Source organism: Cornus florida, unplaced genomic scaffold, assembly GCF_030987335.1.
Source record: "Cornus florida cultivar Cherokee Brave unplaced genomic scaffold, ASM3098733v1 CherokeeBrave_3.0.0_Hap2_Chr11, whole genome shotgun sequence".
Classification (NCBI taxonomy): Eukaryota; Viridiplantae; Streptophyta; class Magnoliopsida; order Cornales; family Cornaceae; genus Cornus; species Cornus florida.
In genome coordinates, this window is record NW_026775581.1 from 80,049,761 (window position 1) to 80,066,677 (window position 16,917).

Here is a 16,917-nt window from a genome sequence, read left to right on the forward strand (position 1 = left end):
CTTCTCTATTCAACCTCACTTTTTGTGTCTTAAATTTAAAGTTAGACAACAAATTTTGTGAGATCCTTAAATCTTTTAATTAAGATTTATTTCTCGACATAATAATAAATCCCAGCAAGCATATAATTTCTTCTTGCTTTTTCTCAAATATTCCAAAAAAAAAAAAAAAAAGGAGGTTAAATTTAGAGTAAATTACACTGATACCTTTTGAAATTTGCTCCAATTAATTAATTGAACATATTAATAAAAGTGGACCTAATTATAATATCTTCTTCTCATACTGGGCGCGAGCCACCCCTTTCCGTCAATTAGCCATTAGATACGTGAACAAATATTTATGTAATGAATGACTCTCTTTACCTTGTATAAAAAAGACAGTCACAGTAGAAGGTCGAATATCAAAGTTCATATTGGAACAAATGAGTAAAATTACAAAGATATCTAAACGTACTGTGATTTTTCTATTCAACCTCACTTCCAACGCATGAGATTGATTTATGGGACTCAAAAAGTACATTATTATGACGGCATTAAATATAATAATGTCTATTATTTACTTACATAAATTTAGTGAGATGTGTCGGGTGTCGGGTGTCGGACTCCTTATCACTTACATAAATTTAATGAAATGTGTCAACATGACCTTTTAATATATGGTGATCATAGGTCCTAATGCGATTTAAAACTATTTAAAAACTCTTCAAAGCTACCTAAGGAAATCAATTTTTTCTTACAGCTCACTTGTGTCCCTAAAGTAGCTAACACCCCCTTCACTCCATGAATTTAGGCTTATATGATGTTGCTCCACTTGTACAAATGGATAGTAAGTGACTGTCCCAACAAATTTTGTGTAGGGGCTATCTTTTAATTTGTAAGGGCAAATTTATATAGTGGGTCTATTTTTGTAATTTCAATAGAATTTTTGTCAAAAATTTTTACAAATTTAAAGTATAAAATGCAAAAAAAAAAAAATACCAATTGTAATATTAGTGGGGCATCTTAAAATTTGAAGTATAAAATGCAAAAAAAAAAAAAAAATTTAAGTGAGGGTGAATTATAATTTTAGTGAGAGCATTTTCAAAAAATTTAAAAAAATTAAGATATAAAATGAAAATATAAAAATTCAGTGGGAGCTCCCACTGATCCTATGCTAAGTCCATGCTTATGGATTGCTAAACACTTTGCAAATAAACAAGTCCATCACAATGAATCAGCTTTTGTTAGTGGTAAGAAAATTAACATAACACCGTCTTTGCAGAACTTTTGCATGGCTACCACAAACAATCTAAAACCCCTAGGTGTGCAATGAAAATTGACTTTAAAAAAACTTTTGATTCTGTGTCAACGAAATTTGTCCTTAATTCCCCTGTTTTTACTTGGCTTTCCTACTATCTTTATCTCTTTTGAGGAAATGATTTTTATCTGCTTCGTTCACCATGTCATTTCATGTTGAATTTCATGATTTTTTTCAAAGAAGTACAGGTCTAAGGCAAGGTGACCCCTTGTCTCCTTTCATTTTGTGATAACTTCAAAATATGGCTTCGGAGGATTTTTGGATTTTTGAAAATATTGGGGAGCAACAAGAGGAACCTTAGGATATATTGCAACAAGAAGTTAGCGATGGCAATGGCAATGGACTTTCAGAACAAGTGGTGGATATCTTCACAAAAGCAAAGGATGTGGAAATGGCCTATAAATAGGTTGTACAAAAATTTACTTGGAGAGCAAGTTTTCCAAACTATAACAAATAATTTCTTCTAAAGTGTTATACTTCTCCTTGTACAAACAAATTAATCGATCAAGACACTCTTGTACTTGATTTGTTAGCGTTGAAAGTGAAGCCACATTTCAGAGCTGAAATGTTATCAAAAGATCACCCCAAACCAACTTCCCACAACATTATATATCTCCGGTCCATGGTTCGATCCTGGTTCCTCCCAAAGTTCCTTAATAGGTTACAATTGGTAGGGTTTGGAAAGGCTGAAGATAAAATAACTTCACCATTAATTATTAAAAACATTATTCATAATATTTCCTAAATGGATCATAAAATTAATTAATGAATGAACTTGGTTACCAACCCGGTTGGTCGACCCTATTTGGACCAATTGGTGGCTAGAAATTGGTTTGGCATAAAAAATAAAAAAAAAAATTCAGGATTACTTAAGTTGTGATTTTGGATATCGGAATTAATTCTAATGAGATAATACAGCTATGAAATTGTCAGATGTAAAATGTATATTACATAAAGCATATAAAGTTAATTCAATAAAATATTTTAATATTTAATAGGAAAGAAAAAGTTAAATTTCTATTTTAATTTTCAAATGAAGCAAATTGTTTTTTCTTTCGGTATTTTTCTTTCATAAATTGTTTTGTTTTTTTACTTTGCATAAGGACAACACTTCGTAGAAGAAAAACAAAATTTGTAAGAACTTTCATTCATACTTTCAAGAACCTGGGGCTATTTATAACCGACTTTTACAGTTTTTCTAAATTATTTTAGAGTTACATTTTTTTAATTTTTATTTATTTATTTATTATTTTCTTCCTTTTAAATATCTTAGATATTTTTGTACACATATTTTTTGCATGTCATTTGCATTTAAATAAAATATATATATATATATAGTCTTAATCAAATATGTTTAAGTTGAAATTTCTAAAAATGAAGTTACAATTTTCTAGTATTTTCTCCTCGATATAATCTATCTAGGTTTTAGATAGTTCTTAAGGTAAGATTTCAATTTTTTCTTCTTTTTAGAAATTTCTAAAATAATGCATTATTTTTTAACAATGGTGAAACAATTGTTGAAAAAAAAAAAAGAAAAGAAAAGAAAAGGGCAAAGTACAATAAACTTTGCCCCATAGAACCCCATCCAACTATTGGGGGGACAAAGCGAAGATGTTTGGACTAAATTTTTTTATATGGTATGCTTCATATATAAATGAATAATTTTAAAGATTTTGTTAGTAAAAATAAAATAAGAGTGCTTGAGCAGATTTTAGGTTGCCTATTTATCTTTGGTTATGATGGTATGCTGCACAAATCTTATATTTCTGAAATCTTTATTTTGTAAGCTGAGAGTAAAAATAAGATCGTGCAAACCCGTGCAAATAAAACCAATATCATGATGGTATGTTGTACAATATCATGATGGTATGTTGTACAAATCTTATATTTCTGAAATCTTTATTTTGTAAGCTGAGAGTAAAAGTAAGATCACGCAAACCCGTGCAAATAAAACCAATATCATGTTGGTAAATGAAAATCATGTTCAGGTTCCTTGAGTCGGACAATTTATGTTACATTAGAGTTTAAGCATGCAATTTCTATAAGAACTAGGGATGGCAAAAATCCTTTCTCTATCAGCAACCTGAAAATTAAACAAAAACAAATTATAAACTAAACAATTTAAACATTCACTCTATTAAGAACTTCCCTTATACCTTACTTATCAAAAAAAACAAAACAAAACAAAACAAAATGAACTTCCCTTGTACCTTACACAAATCAAAAATATATAGAAAATATTAAAAACAAGGGAGAAACACGATATAAATATATATACACCCCTAATGAACTCAAGATGGCAACAAATTAGTCACTCCATCCATGGTTTTGGAACACAATCTAAATTTAGCAGATAGCACCCATATGCAAATGGTGATCATCGAAATTAATACAGGAGAAATATAGTAAGATTTAAAGGCAGATAGGCAGACAACTCCACAGGAAGCCCTATCCTAAATGAGTTGATCAAATTATTATTTTTGGAGTGCCAAATCAAGCTACCTTCTAGAGATTGAGTTAATTTGGTAGGCAATAGTTGCAATAATAATACCTGTGCTGGTTCTGCTAAGAAGGGTAACTTTCACAATAATACCAAGTCCCTTCAAAAACCAACTACATATGAAACAGAGAAAAAGGGACACATTATTTTATTTCTCTGCTTCTCAATTAAACACTTGGGAGAGAGAGAGAGAACAGAAATTCAAGAATTTAAGTTTCTTTGCAGGAAACTTGGAGAGAATTTATTGGGCTTTGGTTGAATAACCTCTACAGCTTGGTGCCATGATAATGGAGAGTGGTAGAATCAGCAGTGCAGGTTTAAGTACTTCGAATACAATGCCATGGAAATTTTTTCGAAGTCTTCTCGAGAAGAAGATGAAGAGGCTCTCAAATGGGCTGCCATTCACCATATCTATGTATAAGGAGCAGTATACTGACCGAAGAAGAGGGCTAACCAATAGAAATTGATATAAAGAATCTTAGACCACTTGAGGAAAAAAAATCTGTTAAGCTTGTAAAAATTGCAGAGGAAGATTATGGGAGCTTCTTGTTGAAGCTCAAGGAACGCATTGAAAGGTAATCTCACAAAAACACACTCTGTTGCATCATTAGACTGTACATTGATCTACAATTTTTTTTTTTTCCTGAAGCATTCTTTAATAATTTAATCACTTAGGTTTTACTTGTTTTTAAAAAATGCCGAGATGGAAATTGAAGTTCGGTTTGAGCATTTAAATGTTGAAGCAGAAGCGTATGTTGGCAGTAGAGTATTGCCTCCTTCATGATGTCAGTGGGCATTAAGCCTGGCAGGTAGAGATGACAAGATACTATAATTGTCCCTAACGAACTCTCTTAGCTTCTCATTTTATTTAATCATTTTCGCAGAATGGCTTTGCTTCCAGGCCCACCAAGATCAGGAAAAACCAAACTGCTGCTAGCTCTGGCTGGAAAACTTGGTTCAGATCTAAAAGTAAAAAATAAAATAATAATAATAATAATAAATGTCCTTTAACTAATTCCCAGATTTGCTTCAGCTGCTCATCTTCTTTTGTTTTTTTCATAAGTCTCATCCGCTTATCTTTTTATACGCTCGCGTGTGTGTGCATGTATGTGAATGTGTATATACATATATTTTAGGTAAGGCTCTTGTAATCTTATATTGTTTATGCATACTATAGGTGTTGGGGAGAGTGACATACAATGGCCGTGAAATGGATGAGTTTGTTCCAAAGAGGACATCAATTTATACAAGTCAATATGATCTTTGTATAGCAAAAATAACGGCTTTTTCAGTAAGATGTCAAGGGGTTGGACCCTGTTATGGTCAGTTAAATTGGCCTGTTTTTTACAAAAAAAAATAATAATAATTAATTTAGAGCAAGTTGAAACAGGAGGGGATTACTTGAGTTACATCAAGACCCTTTTCAGGATAAAATAAAGCAATGACCAAAAAGCTAAAAGCAACGTACTAGATCAGCTTCAAGTGCTGCTCGATAAGCAGCATCTTGCTTCTCCCTCGGACGCATGTCGTTTCTTCCTTCTGCATCAAGCCTTGCTGGAACAAAAACATCAGGATTCTCTTCACACACTCTCTGTGATACCAGCAAGATGATAAGAATAAGAACAGAAACAGAAAAGCATTCGGCTGACAAGATGATAGCTGATAATTAACCGAACAAATTCAATAAAGCAATTACGTTGTCAGATGACTACAGTACAAACACGTAGACAAACAGAGAAACAAACATTCAGTTTTCAAGATGATAACTGATACTCCAACAACAACACCACCACCAACAACCAAGCCTTTTGCCAACTACAAGATGATGGATGATAACTGAACAAATTAAATGAAGCAAGTTTGTTGTCAAATGACTACAGTACACAGGCAGACAAACAGAAAAACAAACATTCAGCTTTCAAGATGATAGATGATAACCAAACAAATAATATAAAGCAAGTTTGTTGTCCCACACATAGAGATAAAATAAAATAAAGTACAATTTTCCGTAAGAGGAAAGGGATAAGGGCATTATTGTGTACCCTATGGACTAATATCGTGACTTACCATATCTCCCAAACCGTTACACAATGCCGGAAGCGAAAAGGAGGTGGGTTAGCGTTACACAATGCGGGAAGCGAAAAGGAGGTGGGTTAGCGTCAGGTAGACAACCAACTGTAATACCTATTGTCAAATCATTTTAATGAAATATCACTCAAATAAAAATTACCACATAATTAATTCGCATATAATTAGGATAGCAACATGGAACATAGGGACATTAACTGGTAGGTGTAATGAATTAGTGGATACCTTAGAACGAAGAAAAAGTAAACATAATTTACTTACAAGAGACTAATGTTTTGTTCGGTAGGAAGGAAGGAAGAGAGGTGGAAGGAAGATAGGAAGGAAGGAAAAAACTTCCATACAAACTTCCATCGTTTGGTAGAGAGAAAAACAAGGATAGAAATGAAAATAGGATGGATGAGTTCCTTCCTCCTTCACAACTTTTTTACTCGGGAGGGAAAGATAACCAACAAAACAGAGTAGGTATATTAGTAGGTCATTACATGAGGGATAAAGTAGTTGAGGTGAGAAGACAAGCAGATGGAAAAATAACTACTAAAATTGTCTTAAATGAACATATCTTGAATACACTAAGTGTGTACGTGCTCTCAAGGAGAATTAGATGACAACACAAAGAAACTCTTTTGGGACCCGTTAGATGAATTGATACAATATCTACCTAATCATGAAAAAATATTTGTAAGGGGTGATTTTAATGGACAATGAGGTGTGGATAGGATCGGATACACGTATCCATGGAGGATATGGTTTTCGGGAACGTAGTGAGGTAGGTGAAACACTTTTATAATTTGCAAAAGCATACGAGTTAGCAATAGCAAACACTTTTTTATAAAAAAGAAAAGAACATTTAATAACATTTGAAAGTGAAACAAATAAAGCGCAAACTCCTTATTGCTTGTATAAAAGAAGGGAATAGACCTCATATAAAGATTGTAAAGTAATTCCCAGCGGGAGAGCCTCACAAACCAACATCGCATATTAATTTTAGACATATTAATAGAATGGTTTAAGTATAAAAAGGGACATAAAAACATTAAGTGGAAAGAATTAAAAGGTAGTAAGAACAAGCCTTAGAGGAAAAGTAATGTGACTGGAATGATGATGTAAATAACTTTTGGCTCAAAATGGCAAATCATATTATAAATAAGGCAAAAGAAATTTTGGGAGAAACTAAAGGGGAAAAGTTTATTAAGAAATAGACACAGTGGTGGAGTGAGGAAGTGCAACAAATAATTAAACAAAAGAGAAAAAGCTTTAAAACATGACAAAAAAGTAAATTACAAGAAGAATTAGACACATTTAATAAACTCAAATATGAAACATTGAATATAGTAAGGAATGCTAGGCAAAACTCATTAAATGTCCCTATACGAAAAACTAGGTATAAAAGAGGGTGAGAAAAATATTTACAAATTAGCAAAGAATCATGATAGATCAACTAAAGACCTAGTTCAAATCAGATGTATTAAGGACATAAATAACACAATTTTAGTCAAAGAAAGTGATATATTAATTAGATAGAAGAATTATCTTCAAAATCTATTAAATGAGGAATACCATAGAGAAGAAGTAGAGGGAAATGAACTTAACATAGGAAAGATTAGTAAAATCACCAACAAGGAAGTAGAGGGCACACTTAAGGAGATTGGGATTAATAAAGCGGTAGCCGGTAGGCACAAATAATATACCCATAGAGGCTTGGAGGATGATTTTTGGCTTGTTTGGCGTGCAGTGGGTCATGCCCCGGTAGTTGGGAGGTTTGCCTGATTCTTGGAGAGGGTGTGATGTGGGCCCCCACACTCATCTTTTTTCAAGGATGGCACCCCTCTGTGTTTGGTGGTGCATTTGGAAGGAGCAGAATAGTAGATCTTTTGATGGGGAGGAGTCTCCCATAGGAACTTTAAAATTCCGCAGCGTTAATTAATTAATTTATTTTTGTTGGGGGGTGGGCAGAAATTGTACATCTATAGAGGAGATTGTAGATTTTTTGGGTTCGTTGGGTCCTTAGGACGCCTTTTGCGGCTTCGCCCTCTGTGTAGTCTTGGGACGTGTTCCCCTTTTAAAGGCATCCTACTCTATTTTACTGATCAAAAAAAAAAACAGAAAGTTATTTAATAAAATCTTAAAAGTAGGCGTGACACCAAATGAGTGGAGAAAAAGTACAATAACACCAATTTACAAAAATGAATGGAATATAAAAATTGTGGCAACTACAGAGGCATTAAATTAATGAGGCATACAATGAAGGCAAACAGAATGTTAAAGCAGTGAATAAGAGATTTTTATCCCTAATTTGTTCAATACGTCACTAACCTCCTCTCATTCCTCCACCAACAGAGTTACAAACACACGCTATTCCTTAATGAAAACTAAAATTTGTGGAGCTGATATCTAAATTTCTAGTCCATGTAACAGCTCCAATTCTCTACATCCCACCCCAGAATTATGCCATAAGCCTATACCTAACTTTTAACTCAAATGCTATCTCAAGGGTTCCTTAAACATCTTTAAAAGCATTTGACTACCTAAAATTGGTTATGACAATCATGACATTACAAACATTGTAATTTGCATATTGAATCTCTGAAACTATAACATCCCCCAATATTCTACTTAGTTCTCAAACAAAGCACAAAATCGTAGGATTAGCTTGTGAGAGCTTCCAACACATGACGTATCGAAAAGGCAACAGGGTCTCACTTAGCTTTGATCCCCAAGAATTAGATTCTATCCCATTAATAAGCTAGCATAAAAAAAAGGGAAGCCTCCGAAATGCATCACTCAACATATTTGTTCCTCCGCCCCAAGATCCATTCAATAAGATATAGCCATATGCGTTCTTTGTACCTATATTATCAGACACCCCTGGAAGAACTACACTTCATATAATTAGGAATTTAGGATTTAAATTTATAAACTAAAATCGTTACATGTATAACAGCACTCCAACAGTACTATGCAAAACAGTAAACTAACTCATATCACCTGGCACACCCAAGGAACGAAATTAATATGATAAACGTGCAATGCAGTTCACTTAATATATAACGCGCGGGAACTGTTGGGGCATCTCGAATCAATCCCCAAAGCTTCACATATAGTGGAAAGCTGAAACTACCAGGGCAAAGGAAAAATCTTTAGACAAGGGCAGGCACAATAGAAGGACGGGCACTGATCCTGATTAGACCTGGTGGTCCTGAGCAGATGATCTTTGGATTCCATAACAGCAAATCCGGTAGCTATTCTAGCGATGGATCTTGAAATAACCTACCATCAGTAAACTAACTCAGATCACCTGGCACACCCAAGGAACAAAATTAATATGATAAAGTGCAATACAGCTCACTTAATATATAGGAACTGTTGGGGCATCTCGAATCAATCCCCAAAGCTTCACATTTAGTGGAAAGCTGAAACTACCAGGACAAAGGAAAAATCTTGGGATAAGGCAGGCACAATAGAAGGATGGGGACTGAACCTGAGTAGACCTGGTGGTCCTGAGCAGATGGTCTTTGGATTCCATAACAGCACGTCCGGTAGCTATTCTAGCAATGGATTTTAAAATAACCTACCAACGGTAATCTCATCATCTAGTATCTTCCAACGCTAATCTTAGCATTACATTTGGAAAAAAAAATAATGAAAATCTTTCCTTCCGCAAAGCCAGAAAACCCGTGATTACCGCGCATCGCCTTGTCCCCTTTTGCAAGACAACCAAGAATCTCCACCTTATGACCAAATTCTGGAATCCTTATATAATAATTCATTCTTGAAAACACTCCAGAAAACCACGGTCAGTCAGTACTGTTAGTTATCAGGCCATCAATCTTGCAAGAACCTTGGGTTATCAGGCCATCATCAATGCAAGTTGCCATATTACAGGCTGCAGGATCAACATATGTGCCATGAGACTCCTTGAATTATCACTTCCAAAAGTTAGTCTCTAGATCTCCAATACGAGATTTTTCTTTTCATGAGAAAGACTTCCAAGAAGATAGAACTAATTTAGCCCAAGAGGAGAGCAGGAAATCTAAGGATGATGTGTGGAGATATTTACAATAAAATCTATGATATCTAACAAACAAGGAAATGTAGGCTGGCAATCACTATGTGCAGCAGATCACTAAAATGATTGAGATAAATATTAGATTATGCATATAAACCTAGCTATAATTATCTAAGAATCACAATCAATGAACATATTTCTCAAGTACACCCTTCCCAACTAGAGTTTCTTTACTTTATGTAAGCCACAAAAAACGCCAAGGGGGTGGGAAAAGATAATGGGTTATTGTAACTCAACCATTATTTCAGATAAACAATAATTCCTCATAATGCTTTTATAGGAGTTTTTCATGCACCACATTCAAAAAAGGTCTTAGCCAAATTTTGTAACGAAAGCCCTTTGAGACTCAATTGAAATCGAAATCCTAAACCATCTTTCATCACTAAAAAACCTAGGGCATCTGAGCGTTTCAGACATATACTCGCTCACAAAAAATTAAAAAAAAAAATCCCTATTCTCAAAAGAAATATATTTTGACAAAGACAAAAACCTGCAATCAAATTATTATGATTTTTTACTTTCGTTGAGTCACTTGAATTATTTCTTATACGTTTAAAACCCTTTCTTCTTATTATTCGTAATTAAATAATCATCAGTGCAAAAATCAACAGCCTAGTATCACTTTCGCCATCATAAATAAAGCATGCCTTATACTTTAATAATGAACAAACTATATTTTTTAAAATACAAAGAATTTTTTATTAGTTAAGTTAATCAAATGTTTAAACCAGCTGGCATAAAACCATTGGTGAACAACTTTGGGGAGTTTAACAGGTATCTCCTACTGATAAAACTAGAATGAATGCAATCAAAACCAAACAAATAAATATGAAAAAGAAAAGAAAAAAAAATCATGATTAACATCAATAGGGAAGAAAATAGTTGACTGAGTTGACAACACAATCAACAAAAGGCAACATGAGCATGTGTGAGTTAAGAAACCCACAACTAGTAGTATAGCACATAATAGTTATTCAGAGTAAGCTTCAAATCATCATCGCATGTAATTAATAGAATATTACACAACATAAAAGAGCACAAAACATACAACAAACACATGATTATTCTACATTGATATCCATAAAAAATTATCATCTCCTAAAAAGAGTCTCAATCAATTCTGTGTCGATTATCAAAAAAATGGATAAGTCATCCATTGTTGTTATGCTTACTACATACTCACAGTATTAGGTTGGTCAAACAACCATCATTGCCAACGGAAAAATGCAGTATCCAACCTTTTTCCAGCAGAATATCCTAGTCTAATATTCCCAATTATTAACATGATATATGTTCTAGGTTTTGCTTCATATAGCAAAGAAAAGACTAGGTTTTGTTGACTGAAGAGTAGTATATTCTAGGTTCTTCTGTTCTGGCAAAAACACGTGAAAAGGAATCTGAACCGTAGGAATCAAACCTGCTGAAATAGGGCAATCCTCTAGTTAGTGATAGCCATAGCCGCAGCACAAAATGAAAACCTTGACGCCTTACTCATGTCAGCAGTGTTCGGTTCGATTTTAATTGGTTTCAAGATGTATTTGAAGGTGATAAAAATGATAAATTGCAGAATTGAAGTTGTCTATAGATTCCACACTATGCTGGATCAAAATCTTATGTTCGTTACCTCAAGAAGCGAGGTAAGCTGCATCCAATGCATTAATTAAGAAGAAAAGGCATTCCTTTGTCAATTATTGCTAAGATCTCATATAATGCTTTTAAGAACTGAGGATTAAGTGCCCATAACTCCTCTTTCTATATATATATATATGTATGTATGTATGTTTATATGTTTATACAGATTCTGATTTCCACACTTGTTATTTTGTCAAATTATGGATACTTATCACAAGTAGTAAACCATGAATCTATTATCACTTTAGATTGCCATATGGTAGAAGTCCTGGTTTTCTTAATTGAATATATCAGCATGATCATTTGTCTATATATAAAGACGACGTTTAGAGATACTTTTATCATTTGTCTATATATGAATTGACTAAAATTTCATGGTGATTGAAGTTATCAAGTAACCAATTCAGTACTTTAGACTGCAAATTGAGAATCCTCAAGATTCATCTGGACTGAACCAGAACCCTAAAGGAAGAATTTTGGGGCTCTAATACAAACAGGTTCCCTAATAGGTGTTCTTTAGATCCTTGAAAGAAAGTCAGTCAGTCAATGGGCTATTAAGTTTTGCAGGTTAATTGAAAGCACCCAAAAGAATACACAAGACGCCAAAGGCGAAAACCATAGCTTTAAGCTATCCACAAAATCCAAAAAATGCCCAAAAATTTACAATTACGCACATTTAACCACAAAAAATAAAGTGCTTGGGAGACCCAATAGGAGTGTCCTCTCCATCAAACGTTTCCCTCATGCCACAAACCCACCGTAAACAAAGGGGAATGGCCCTCCAAACATCCTGGCTGGACTCTCCACTAGAGACCCTCTCCATCCTTCAATCATATCCACTGGGCTCTAAAATATTCCCAATATGTTAAACTGAAGTATTTACCTAAACACTAACTGAAATGGATGTATGAGCAAATTTTAATTAAATATCAATTAATAAAGAATAAATATAAAATCAAACAGTACTAGATCCATATATATACACACACACACAGAGATAGATATTGGGTTGATTATATATAATGAAGCGGATTGAACCTGATAGTATTGAGTAATCCGCACCAGAGGCCTCGATGAATATTTCCTGGACAGTAGGAAGCCCAGCCCGCTGATGATGCAACCATAACAAAAGAATATATATAGAATATGACATTGTGTTAATAGCATATGATATATATATATATATATATATATATATATAAGAGGGAAATAGAGAGAGAAAGCGTACCAAATACTCCAGAAGAAGTCGCTGTGTTTTGGTAGCTTTCCAAAGGTAGCCACCTTTCCATTCTCTGGTTTAACAACAATTACAACGTAATCGATGAAATCATCTGGAGTTAGTGCCTCTCCTGTGAAGTGACTATTCTTGAAAATCAACAACGATATACCCAGGCGGCATCTGATATTTTGGTTATGAAATTTCGTAGCGCTTACATTCGTCGGTTTCTTAGAATTTAAAGTAATAGCTTGCTTTTCGTCTCTGACTCCCGAATACGCCGGTATGATCTGTATCGCATCGGATTCCGGGTATTCAGTTTCAAGCATGCAAACTAAAGATGCCATTGAAACGCACTAAAAACCCTAAGCGCACACACTTCAATCGCAGGGATCAACAATTGAATATCCGGATCAAACAAGTAAAGCCTTGTTAAAAGAAGAAGAATCTCGAATCCTATGGAGTCCTAAAATAAGCGTATGTTTTGGAGTATATGTTGTAGACAAATTTTTTGGGATACCCAACAAAACAAAATAATAATAATAATAATAATAATAATAAGCAAGAAAGTAATGCTTTGGTTTGATGTGTGGAACTACGATGAGAATGGATGTTGGTTGCAAATATAAAAGTAGGAATAGAATGATAATAATTTATTCCTTCGGTCTCATTTTAGATGTTGCCTTGAGGAATTATAACTTATATTGTTGTGAATTACGATTTTTGAATGCAACATTTAAAGTGGAACGGAGGGAATATGTTGTTTGGTTTTACTAAATTCAACTGTTCAATGAAAGTTTATTTAATTTTAGGAATTTGGTTTAAGTGATAACTCATAAGTTTAAAATTTTGACTCTTCAAATAATTTTAAATACATCTCCACCTTCTAAAGTCCTACTTGTAGCCTTGTAGGAGTCAAAATTAATGTGTTTTTCCTACCTTAAAAAACAAAAATAAAAAATAAAAACAATTTCATAGAACCACACTCATTAGTGAAAGTCCAAGTTTTTAACGGACTCATGTGCTTTCTCGTGTACAATGTTTTGGAGTCGCCACTGGTTATTGTTTTGGGGACATAAACTCTGCCCGATTGTCGTTCTCCTATATATTTTAGAAATTTCTTCCGGTAGTTTTTTCATTTCCAAATCGCTTAAGGTCTAAGCTTTTTTTAGTACAATATTTTTTAAAATTATCATATTTTGTTACAAAATGGCTATCGACTATTTTTAAAAAAAAAAATTGTCACTATGTTATTTTTTTATTAAATTACACTTAATCTACTTTTTATTAAAATAAATTATGAAAAAAAAATCATATTAATTTGATAACATAATCTCGGTAGCAAAATTGTGGAATTGCAACTGGTACAAATCAATAGTAACCGCAAGAAATGATTTTTTTTTTTTTTTAGTTAAAGGGTAAGCTTGTATTAATATATAAATGTACATGGAGCCCCAAAGGGGAATGAAGCAAAGCAAAATAATGCAAAAAAACAAAACAAACAAGGCCACAGCCTAAAAACACCCCACCAAACAATGAAACCATTGAACCATATCTACAATCCAGCCCAACCATATCAGGAAGACATTTTCCCTTACATTCTTCAACGCACAGACTACGGATGAGAACTTAAGATATCAGCTAAGAGTGCATTCTTGAATCATTACAGGACTGAACAAACAAGCTGTGAAGGTCCTGTGGATCGGATATATCTCTGAGATCAACACTACTTTTCAACTTGATGGCTGCAAGTTTTGATCTTGTAGAAGATTTAATCTTTGAAATGATGAGGGTAGGTGATTTAAAAGTATTCCTGAATGCTCTGAAATTCCTCTCCTGCCATAGAAAGTAAATTGCTGCAGAAAGCAAGAGCTTGTGGATAAGAAATTTTTCTGAAGTCCAAAAAGTTGAGCACCATTCAATTAAGTCTGTCCAGCAGTTGGGGAGAATATAAAAGCCTGCAATCTCTTGGAGAACTCTCCAAACCCGAGAGCTGAAGAGACATTTAAAGAACAAATGATCCATGGATTCATTATCAGCCAAGCATAAATAGCACCTGTTAACATAGTGCTTATGAACCATGGGTTTAGAGTCCAGAGTAAAGAGTCTTCCTCTAACTGCTGGCCAAGCAATACAACTATGTTTTGGAATATGATTCTTAAACCAAATCAATTATTGTTCCTCTAACTGCTGGCCAAGCAATACAACTATGTTTTGGAAAATGAAAAAATGAAAAAAGCAACTTAGACCAAACTTCTTTCCTACACCATTCGAGTTTAAAATAAGAACGAAATCTAAAAAATAACACTACAAAAACTTACAGGTAGGTTTCCACCACATCAGAAGTCGTCAAGAGATCACTATTGTTCATGTCCCAAAATTTTATCAAATTAGAATCACTTGCCACCAAGTACTTGTTCTTAATTGTATCAAAATTCATGATACCCTTGGACCAACCATGAAATCCTCGGTAGGTCCTCTTCGCAGCACGTTCTTGTAAATTCCATTCGAAAATATGTGTCGTACCAGATTTGCAAAAAAGCCTGCAATGTTGGGAATCACAATGGTGTTAAAACATGTCTTTTGTAAACATATGAGAAAGACATAATATATTTTTAACTACCTTTTCCCATCAGCACTGAAGGCTAGTGTTGAAAACAATCCATCAGGATCATCTAAAGTGCCCTTGGCTATGACCAAAGGGTAATCTTTCCATCCATTGATGTTGAAAGGATAAGCTAAGATGTACAAAGGGGGCACAATTTCAAAAAGACTAAAAATAAGGTTATTATGGAAGCAAGAAATATAAAAGGGAAAAGGGGTCCTTACATGAACTTCTTCCCTTATACTCAGACAGACACAATAAACAAGCTCCTCGTGGCCTTCAAAAGCCATCAACATTACAGCAGTATCCACATCCCACACCTATAATTACATGTAAATTAGTAAATGCCTCTATCTTTGGCAACAATATAAATAATTGACCAAAAAAATTAATTAACCTTTATGGTATAATCATCACCGCAGGTGATGACCAGAAGTTTGTTATCAGGATGGGAAAATGCACGATATTGTACCTTGCCGATGTGAGAATCTGAGAAGTACATGTCAAAAGCCAGAAAATAAAAGGAAAACATGGATTATGGAGACAGTATATCAGAACTTACCTCTTGATGTTGTTGCACACCCATTTTACCAAAATAAGAATACAAGTGACAGATAAAATTAGGGTTTAGAGAGATGAAAAAGAAGAGAGTCCAAGTTGATGATACACACCATTGTTTCCGAATTTCAGGAACTGAAAAATCGTGTGTGAAGTGAACAAAGATTCTTATAACTAAAAGAATTAGACACTATGCTCAGTAGTATGTCTTCAACTCTAAATTTCCATCAATTCTAAGTGATGTGACTTAATTTGAGTGCATCAACATATTATCAACATCATCAGTCATCATCACTAGAGTCAACGTTGACATCAACATCCTCATAACGTTGACATTAACATCCTCATCTAGAATCGTCATCTAGAATCACATAATCCTCTTGCATAGATATATATTTGATTAAGATAAATTGAAAAGAGACTTCCTATAATAATTATTCATTTTAAAACCAACATCACTGCTACAACGGTAAGGGGATTTATATAATTCAATTAGCTAGGCAAAAAAAACATACCTTATTTTGTTTTTGCCAACTCCACCCATTCCCATCAACTCTCCTCTTTCATAAAAGAGACCTATATTATTAGGACAAAAGAGGAAAACTTTTAAAAGCGTCAATAAACTTGTAAAACATATATTCTAAAATTGAAAACTAAACTTCCAAGTCTTTAATTCCCATTAATAAATTGTTCGAGCATTACATCATAACAATATTATATATATGTATGTAGAAACAAAAACAAAAAATCAGTATGTAAAACATAAATACATAAACATAACCAATAGCCAAAAATGTCAATTAAAATTCTAGAAAAAGTAAAGAGTTTGTTACCTGATGACTGAGGAGACATGTTTCTTGAACCTTGTTCTTGCTAAATGTTAAGGCCCGATGCTAACCCTAAAAATAAGAAAACACTTAAGTTGTGAGAAAGAGGTTTCACAATCTCACTCAAAACA

The 16,917-nt window shown here is 33.7% G+C and overlaps 2 protein-coding genes across 7 annotated transcripts; both read right to left on the bottom strand.

Moving 5' to 3' along the window:
* Window positions 1-3,153: 3,153 nt before the first annotated feature.
* LOC132286260 (uncharacterized) lies at window positions 3,154-13,306 on the bottom strand. Of its 6 annotated transcripts, none has more exons than XM_059788547.1 (4): window positions 12,809-13,301; window positions 12,619-12,688; window positions 5,263-5,348; window positions 3,154-3,377 (listed from the first exon to the last, which is right to left on the bottom strand). In XM_059788547.1, coding segments are annotated over exons 1-4 (492 nt in total). In that variant the 5' UTR covers window positions 13,144-13,301; the 3' UTR covers window positions 3,154-3,376. The 6 variants fall into 6 exon arrangements, with proteins under 6 accessions (XP_059644530.1, XP_059644528.1, XP_059644527.1 ...); XM_059788545.1 differs by having other exon boundaries at window positions 5,263-5,385; window positions 12,809-13,299; XM_059788544.1 differs by lacking the exon at window positions 3,154-3,377 and adding an exon at window positions 4,425-5,131 and having other exon boundaries at window positions 5,263-5,385; window positions 12,619-12,664; window positions 12,809-13,306.
* An 870-nt stretch (window positions 13,307-14,176) lies between these two features.
* LOC132281385 (uncharacterized) lies at window positions 14,177-15,987 on the bottom strand. The gene is made up of 6 exons (XM_059783095.1): window positions 15,964-15,987; window positions 15,874-15,890; window positions 15,626-15,678; window positions 15,420-15,534; window positions 15,118-15,339; window positions 14,177-14,852 (listed from the first exon to the last, which is right to left on the bottom strand). Exons 1-6 carry the CDS (start codon window positions 15,985-15,987, stop codon window positions 14,438-14,440), a joined length of 846 nt encoding a protein of 281 aa, XP_059639078.1. The 3' UTR covers window positions 14,177-14,437.
* Between the last annotated feature and the right edge of the window lie 930 nt (window positions 15,988-16,917).

Coding starts and splice junctions, on each gene's coding strand:
- LOC132286260 (XM_059788543.1), bottom strand. CDS start 13,143: ATGGCATCTTTAGTTTGCATGCTTGAAACTGAATACCCGGAATCCGAT. Junction 5,386..12,618: donor GGATTACTCAATACTATCAG/GTTCAATCCGCT, acceptor CTGGTATCACAG/AGAGTGTGTGAAGAGAATCC. Junction 5,132..5,262: donor CAGCACTTGAAGCTGATCTA/GTACGTTGCTTT, acceptor TGTAAAAAACAG/GCCAATTTAACTGACCATAA.
- LOC132281385 (XM_059783095.1), bottom strand. CDS start 15,987: ATGGGTGTGCAACAACATCAAGAG. Junction 15,535..15,625: donor GTATAAGGGAAGAAGTTCAT/GTAAGGACCCCT, acceptor TGTACATCTTAG/CTTATCCTTTCAACATCAAT. Junction 14,853..15,117: donor GATGTGGTGGAAACCTACCT/GTAAGTTTTTGT, acceptor CTATGTTAACAG/GTGCTATTTATGCTTGGCTG.